The sequence below is a fragment of the Chiloscyllium plagiosum genome, chromosome 44 (assembly GCF_004010195.1).
Source record: "Chiloscyllium plagiosum isolate BGI_BamShark_2017 chromosome 44, ASM401019v2, whole genome shotgun sequence".
Classification (NCBI taxonomy): domain Eukaryota; kingdom Metazoa; phylum Chordata; class Chondrichthyes; order Orectolobiformes; family Hemiscylliidae; genus Chiloscyllium; species Chiloscyllium plagiosum.
In genome coordinates, this window is record NC_057753.1 from 4,667,476 (window position 1) to 4,676,350 (window position 8,875).

Consider the following 8,875-nt stretch of genomic DNA (forward strand, 5'->3'; position numbering starts at 1 on the left):
ATTGTCTAGCTATCACCATTGTTAACAGCTAAGCCGAGAATGCAACTTTTTTTAAAAAGGGTTTTGTGATTTACACATGAAAGAAGTGAAACTATCACGGTATTCTAACAGATGGAAGGCTTAACAGACAATCAATTTTTCATTGTATAATTTCAGTTACATCACACTGCAAATTTTTGCTACAAATTCTGTGTTAGGATCGAGCCCTCCACTATCACCTGATGAAGGAGCGTCGCTCCGAAAGCTAGTGCTTCCAATTAAACCTGTTGGACTATAACCTGGCACTGTGTGATTTTTAACTTTGTACACCCCAGTCCAACAGCGGCATCTCCAAATCCTGAGTCCTAGAGTTATGCAACACAGAAACAAACCATTCAGTCCAAATTGTTCATGCCGACCAGATATCCTAAATTAATCTAGTCCCATTGGCCAGCAATTGGCCCATGTCCCTCTAAACCTTTCTATTTTGATTTAGTCCCTACCCTCCCCTTCACTGTTTTGATCACACAGCGCTGTCCCTTGATGTGAAGGGCAGTGCTTGTCACCCGGGTGTTTTCCTATCTTCCTGGTGGTGGAAATTGAATAAAGATTCGTGCACTTTGTGTCTTTAACTGTGTCTCCCACGTATACACACACACACCATGGGTGCTGGGGAAAAAAATAAGCACTACTGCACTTAGGTGGTAGTGTGGGAAAAAAAGAGAAGTAAAGAAAAAAAAAGAAAAATAGGACTGTTCCACCGCTGCTGCTGTGAAAAAAAAAATAAACCTTTCTATTCATAGACAAGATCGAAAAGGCAGCTGGATGGGTATATGTACCAGCTATGTTCATTGCACAGGACATGGGCGTGGATGATAGTGGTGGGCAGTGTTCATTCTAAAGGAGTCCCACCTGAAACAGTGATGGTTAATTACCATGTTCACATGATGAGTGACCTGCTAAGTATTACCCCATCTTTATTTTTTGCTCAAACTGCAGGGCTTTGCCCAGTGTTCAAATCGCGATGAATTTTAAAAGATATGGCCTCATGTGAAGTATTATCGCCAGTTCTGAGGCGTGCATTGTAGCAAGGAATTGAAGCATTAGAGACAGTGCCAAATTTTGAAAAATGTATTCATTGAAGCATTAGAGACAGTGCAGAGATTTTAGAACATATTCATTGATTATCCTGGAGAAGGTGACGGTAAGATGCCTTCTGAAATTGCTTTAGGCAAACTTACATTGCTGCGAGTCATGATCAGAGTGGTGCTGGAAAAGCACAGCAGGTCAGGCAGCATCCGAAGAGCAGGAAAATCAACGTTTTGGGCAAAAGCCCTTCATCAGGAATGAAGGCTCCTGCCCGAAACGTCGATTTTCCTGCTCCTCGGATGCTGCCTGACCTGCTGTGCTTTTCCAGCACCACTCTGATCTTCAGCATCTGCAGTCCTCACTTTCGCCTACACCGCTGTGAGCCAGATACAGGAGCCAGTGATACTGAAGGAATGCTGATGTAGTTCCAGTCATGATGCTGCATGACTTGGTGGGGAACTAACAGAGGGAGGTATTCCCATGTATCTGCTGGTTATTTCCTTCACAACAGCATTAGAACTGGGAATAGGAGCAGGGCAGTTTAGCCACTCAAGCCTGTTTCAACATTTGATATGAAAATAGCTGATTTATGGTTTCCCAGGATCATTGTTTCGGAAGGTGCCTGGGTAGGTTGTTGCACTGCACCTTGTCGTTGGTACATGTTTGGAAACAAATTGCTCCTGATACGTTTCCCCACCTGTTTGTATGCAGAACGTGGTTTAACATTTACTGTTGACTGTTGATTACCACTGGCTTAACAGTGGTCTGCTACACCCTCTGCTTGTGAACTCTTCCATTGCAAGAACTGCAGTAACGCCACTCTAACAGTAGAGGTAGGGTTTAATTCACACTATCTTAGACCTAGCTGTTGTGGGAAGGGTCTCTACACAGGCAAACGTACAGAGAGATTTAAAGACGATTTGTTGCTCAGGTTGGGGTTCTGGATGTAGGTTTGCTCGCTGAGCGGGAAGGTTCATTTCCAGACGTTTCGTCACCCTACTAGGTAACATCTTCAGTGGGCCTCCAGGTGGAGCACTGTTGATAATTCCTACTTAAAACATATAAATAGAAAACAGGAATTCGCCCGGAGGCCCACTGAAGAGGTTACCTAGTAGGGTGATGAAACGTCTGGAAATGAACCTTCCAGCTCAACGAGCAAACCTACATCCAGTAAAGAGAGACACCTGAATTAAAAAAAAAGGTAGAGATCATCAGATTATCAACACTTCGGTACAAAACAACCAAGATCTACCCCTTTATCAATGTCTTTGCTATTAACAGCGAGTTTAAAAAGTCCAGAATTGGAGTCAGAAATCTTCAGTTCCTTTCTGGGGGGTTGGCTAGTCAAGGGTTCAGGAGCTGCAAACAGTTTCTTCTCTTTAAAAAAAAAATTCCTACGTCAGGCACCTGAGGGAATATCCCGGAAATTTAGTCTAATTCAATGCTTTCACAAAAGAAAGCCAATCCTTGAAGACAGCACACATACAGAATTCTGCCTAATATTGTGCAGGCCAGAGATTAGACCTGGGGGGAAGGTTGAGATAATCAGTGGATGTATTAGGAAAGATCATTCATCCCTGAACTGACTGCCTATTTCAATATGGTGTCATTAAAAAGCAGTCGGTTTCAGCACTGGAAGCATATTGCGATCAAGCCTCCTTGGCAAGAAAACCAGAGACAAAGGGGATTGAGAGAAAGGCTTGCGCAGCAGCTAAAACAACTTCTGATGGAAAGAAAAACAAAGAAAATTTACAGCCCAGGAACCGGCCCTTCAGCCCTGAGCTGATCCAAATGTACTGTCTAAACCTGTCACCCAATTCCGAAGCATCTGTATCCCTCTGCTCCCCACCTACTCATACATCTGTCCAGATGCATCTTAAATAAATCTACTGTACCTGCCTCTACCATCACTGCTGGCAACGCGTTCAAAGCGCCCACCATCCTCTGTGTGAAGTACTTGCCACGTGTATCCCCCTTAAACTTTTCACCTCTCACCTTGAAAGCGTGACCTCTCATTATAGAATCTTTCACCCTGGGAAAAAGCTCGTCTCTATCCACCCGGTCTATACCCTTCATGATTTTGTAAACCACTATCAGGTCCCCCCTCAGTCTCCTTTTTTCTAATGAAAATAAACCTAACCTACTCAACCTCTTTTTCACAGCTCGCACCTTCCATACCAGGCAACATCCTCGTAAACCTTCTCTGCACCCTCTCCAAAGCATCCACATCCTTTTGGTAATGTGGCGACCAGAACTGTACGCAGTATTCTAAATGCAGCCGAACCAATGTCTTGTACAATTGGCAGCTCTTATACTCAATACCCCATCCAATGAAAGTGGGGCAATAAACAGATCTTCTTGAAGGGCAGATATAACTGCAATTCTTCTGTGTTGGGGTTTTCTGTTGGACACAGTAACACAACTTTTTAACAGTTTCTAACACAATAGTTTATCATTGCAGTCCCATCAGGAGGGATACAAGCTGGTGATGTCTCACGGACTCTGAACAGGCTTTCACAAGCTTGCTGCTCATTCCAGTCACATGATTAAATCAGGGCATTTAATAGGTTTTAAAAAACAGTCACTAAATGGATACAGGTAAATGTTAAAGTTGGTTGAAAATGTTGTGTGTCAATACATGAGGAAAAGCAGACATCTCAACACCGACCATAACAAACCCATTACTAAAATTCCTCCAGCTGAAATACATCCATTCTCTCTCAGTTTTCTGTCCCTCAGCCAATTCTATATCCATGTCCCTTTCATTCCATGAGCTCTAACTTTGCTCACTGGTCTGTTGTGTGGCATTGTATCAGTTACCTTTTAGAGGTACACACACACACCACATTAACTGATGAACTTTAAAACAATCTCCAGCAATGACAATTTTGCCTTAAAATTAATGCTAACTCTGATTAACTAACCAGTAATTACTGATATGAACTTTAATTTGTCTCGAATGAATACTTCCAGAAGAATACTCATTGCTGCTGTTCCATTGACTGAACTGGTCTTTATGGCCATTTTACAACAAGGGGCCTGACATTTGCAATTCTTCTATCCTCTGGCACCATCCCTGTGTAAGGCAGATTAGAATATTATGGCAGTATCGCTGCAGTTTCTATTTTCATTTCCCTCAGTGCCATTGTCAGCACCTCCTCCAGTCCCGGAGCCTATTACGTTTAAGGACAGAAAACAGTACCTCTTAATTATCAATAATAAACCACTCGAGAGAGAGTCTGAATCCACAACAACGTTCAATCCCTCCAGTTATTTGTGAACTCGCTGGTGTCTCAGTAGGTGGGATGACTGAGTGAATCCTTTGCCACAGTCGGAGCAAGTGAACGGTCTCTCCCCCGTGTGAAGACGGTGGTGGACAGTGAGTTGAGAGGAGTGCTTGAACCCTGTCCCACAGTAGGAGCACCTGAATGGTCGCTCATCAGTGTGAACCCGCTGGTGTGCCTGCAGAATGGACGAGGCCGTGAATGCCTTGCCACACGCAGAGCAGGTGAACGGCTTTTCCCCAGTGTGAGATCTCTGGTGGACCAGCAGGTGGGTGAGCTGGGCGAAGCCCTTTCCACACTCCGCGCAGGTGAAGGGTCTCTCCCCGGTGTGCGTTCGATGGTGTGTCAGCAGATGGGTTAACTGAGTGAACCCCTTCCCGCACGTGGAGCAAGTGAACGGCCTGTCTCCAGTGTGAACCCGCTGGTGTAGAGTCAGTTGAGACGAGCGCTTGAAACCAGCCTCACAGTGAGAGCACCTGAACGGCCTCTCGTCCGTGTGAACACGCTGATGGGACGTTTGCTCCTCGGAGCTTTTGTAGCACTTCCCGCACTCTGGGCATTTGAAAGGCCTCTTATCGGTGTGAACCCGCTGGTGTCGCAGCACGTTGGATAACTGAGCGAAGCCTTTCCCACAGTCGGAGCAGGCGAACGGCTTCTCTCCCGTGTGCACGCGCTGGTGCGTCAGCAAGTGGGTGAACTGGGTGAAACCCTTCCCACAGTCAGGGCAGGTGAACGGCCTCTCCCCCGTGTGAACTCTCTGGTGTGTCAGCAGGTCAGATAGCTGAGTGAAGCCCTTCCCACACTTGGTGCAGGTGAACGGCTTCTCCCCGGTGTGAATGCGCCGGTGAATTTCCACCTTTGATGGGGAAATAAACCCCTTGCCGCAGTCTCCGCATTTCCACGGCTTCCCCCCACCGTCACCGCATTTGGGTTTTGACGGATCAGATGCTAGAGTGAATCCTTGTCCGCACACAGAACCTGTATACGGTTTCTCTCCACTGAGAACGGTGCTGTCTTCTTCCATGTTCAAAATTCAGGTTAAAACAAACTGGGCGACTGTCAGATTCTGATTCAACATTCGGTTTCGTTGCCCAACTGCAAACACTATTCTTGTGGTATCCTGTGAAATAGGTTTAAGACAGAGGGGGGAGAAAAAAATGAGTGAGAGAGAACCCAGAAAAGAGAAGTTGGGAAAATCGAGTTGAATAAATCTTGTAATTTGTAAGGCTGGCCCTGGGAGAAAGTTAGCATGAAAGCTAATGGATTGTCATAAATACCCAGTTGTTCACAAATGTCTTTCAGGGAAGGGAACATTCCACCTGGTTTGGTCTTACATAAAACTCTAATCTGTAATAGGATGAGGCAGGGGATGTAGGCGTTTGGGGTTGTAGGCAGAGAGAAAATGACTTTGGACAGGCAGAGATACATAATAGAGATAAATTATCGTTGATTTCAATAATGCTTGCATTTTATGTTGATAAAATTCTTTGTTCCTTGCAAGGTCACATCAGTCAAAATATTAGCTCTAAATTTCTCTCAGAAATCAATTTTTTTTCTGCGCAGCTGGATTTGAAACCTAAAAGTAATTTCGGGTTACAAGAAATTTCTTCCACAGTCTACCACTTAAGCACAACACCCACACCTAGTTCCGACACACGGAAGACTCTGGCCTTGCAAGGAATGTAAGACAAAGGGACAGGCAGGTGGTAAAGGAGAAGGATATGAAACAGCTTCCAACTTGATCAGAAATTTCTCAATCCTTGAATTTTCACCATCCGGAAGGACCAGTCCAGCCGATGAATGTGAACACCGTCACTTCCCAGTCACACACCATCCTCACTTGTCTGACAGCCAGCACAGGATTAGCAGACAAATTCCGCCATTTCAATATTGGGAAGATTGAAGCCATTACCTTCATTCCCTTTGTCGAATTGTGCACTCTCAGCACCGACTCCATCCGTCTCCCCCCACCGACTCCATCCATCTCCCTGGCAAATGTCTGAGGCTGAACTAGACTGTTCACAATCACAGTGAAATATTTCACCCCACCCACACATCCCAAGACCACCTATTGCCACCTCAGTAACATCCCCTAACTCTACCCGAGTCTAACCTCACCTGCTGCAGAAACGTCATCCATTCCTTTGCTTCCTGGAGACTTAACAATCCAAATACACTCCCAAATAAATATTAAATCACTCCACTGATACTGGCTATTCCATCAGTTACCAAGGCCATAAAGTCTGGAGTTTCCTCTCTCAAACTCCCTGTCTCTTTACCTTCCTTTCCTCCTTTAAGACGTCCCTTCATACCTTGTTATTAGGCAAAATGTTTGGTCACCTGCCCCAACATCTCTGTATGCACCCCAGTGTCAAATATCACACTCAGACATTTTTTGTGAAGTAGAGTCATACACCTGTACAGCCTGGAAACAGACCGTCTGCTCCAACTCTTCCATGACAACCAGATATCCTAAATTAATCCAGTCCCATTTGCCAGCGTTTGGCCCATATCCCTCTAAACCCTTCCTATTCATATTTGGCGAGTCTATTACTATTGCAACAGTAGTTGACTCACCAATTTTAAGGGCATTTAAATGGTCACTGGACGAGAATGGAATAGTGTCGGTTAGATGGGCTTCAGATCGGTTCCACAGGTCGGTGCAACATCGAGGACCGAAGGGCCTGGACTGCGCTGGAATGTTCTATGTACCCATTCAGATGCCTTTTAAACTAATTCTAATTGCACCACCTCCTCTGGCAGCTCATTCCACACACACGCCACTCTCTGCGTGAAAAAGTTGCCCATTAGGTTCCTTTTAAATCTTTCCTCTCTCACCTTAAACATATGCTGTCTAGTTCTGGACTCACCCACTCCAGGGAAAATACCTTGTCTATTTACCCTATCCGTGCCCCTCATGATTTTATAAACCTCTATAAAACTCAGCCTCCCACGCTCCAGGGAAAACAGCCCCAGCCTGTTCAGCCTCTCCCTGCAGCTCAAACACTCGAACCCTGGCAACATCCTTGTAAATCTTTGCTGAACCCTTTCAAGTTTCACAACATCCATCCCATAGCAGGAAGACCAGAAGTGAATGCAGTATTCCAAAAGTGGCTGAACCAATGTCCTGTACAAATGCCTTGCAACATTGAATGATTATTAAGTAATGCAAAGTCTGAGAGAAGATTTGTAGCTCGGGTGCTCGTTGTTGTGGTTCTGCTCGCCGAGCTGGGAATTTGTGTTGCAGACTTTTTGTCCCCTGTCTAGGTGACATCCTCAGTGCTTGGGAGCCTCCTGTGAAGCGCTTCTGTGATCTTTTCTCCGGCATTTGTAGTCCAAACACATCGATCTGGACCCAATATACCGGCCACTGCAACGGACAGCTGAAGCTGACAACCGGAAGCGGCAGAGACAAATCACTACAAATGCCGGAGGAAAGGTCACAGAAGCGCTTCACAGGAGGCTCCCAAGCACTGAGGATGTCACCTAGACAGGGGACGAAACGTCTGCAACACAAATTCCCAGCTCGGCGAACAGAACCACAACAACTTTATAATCATGGTAAAAATACAGGTGTTTATTGCTGATTTGTACATGTGATACAATTACTTCAACATCAATGGGTGGATAACCTCTCATCTACCAGCATTGTCGGGAACCAAAGCACTCCCGATAAAAGTAAAATTTCAAAAACCATGAGTGGTCTGGATGCAGTCATTAGGGAGAAATGGTTCCCGTTTATAAAATGAGTGGGCACGGTGGCTCAGTGGTTAGCATTGCTGCCTCACAGCGCCAGGGTCCCAGGTTCGATTCCAGCCTTCGACTGTGTGTGGAGTTTGTACATTCTCCCCGTGTCTGCGTGGGTTTCCTCCCGCACTCCAAAGATGTGCAGGTCAGGATGAATTGCTAAATTGCCCATAGTGTTAGGTACATTAGTCAGAGGGAATTGGGTCTGCGTGGGTTACTCTTCAGGGAGGGTCAGCGTGGATATGTTGGGCTGAAGAGCCCGTTTCCACACTGTAGGGGTATCTAATCTCATAAACAACAGGGCTGAAATTTAAAGTGATTGGCTAGTGAACTAATCTGATGCAAGATGACACTGTACCACACAATGAGTGATTTGTGACTGGAATACACTGCCTGGAGGTGCAGGGAAGGCAGGTTCAATAATGCATTGGAGGGTATTCAAAGATACAGGGGAAAGTCAGGGAGATGGTACTGTGCCATAACGCTCATTGGCTGGGAAGCCTCCTTGGGTATTCTAAGAGAGAGAGCGAGCGAGCTAAAGTTTCAAGTCCAGATGACTCTTCATCAGAGCTGAAGTGTGGAGGGGGCAATATTTACAGGACAGTTTAGGGGTGCGGGTAGGTAGTGAGTGTTGGGGAGAAAAGATGTTGATAGTTCAGATTAAGAGATTGGAATGTGAGAATGGCAGAACAATGGTGTGTCTCCTGTTAGACATGAAAGGGACAGACAGTCCCCACTGGGATTGGGGGGGGGGGGGGGAGGTGTTGGTAAGACAC

General features: G+C 45.6%; 2 protein-coding genes across 2 annotated transcripts in view; one reads left to right on the forward strand and one right to left on the reverse strand.

Annotated features, from left to right (window-relative positions):
• LOC122543632 (zinc finger protein 850-like) overlaps positions 1-8,875 on the forward strand; it is a gene marked incomplete at its 5' end in the record, with an annotated part of 67,715 nt that overhangs the window by 31,486 nt on the left and 27,354 nt on the right. The gene's annotated exons all lie outside the window — the stretch shown is intronic.
• Positions 3,829-6,409, reverse strand: LOC122543477 (zinc finger protein 239-like). The gene has a single exon (XM_043682203.1). The coding sequence runs from the start codon at positions 5,374-5,376 to the stop codon at positions 4,339-4,341; it is 1,038 nt and encodes a 345-aa protein (XP_043538138.1). The 5' UTR covers positions 5,377-6,409; the 3' UTR covers positions 3,829-4,338.

Coding starts and splice junctions, on each gene's coding strand:
- LOC122543477 (XM_043682203.1), bottom strand. CDS start 5,376: ATGGAAGAAGACAGCACCGTTCTCAGTGGAGAGAAACCGTATACAGGT.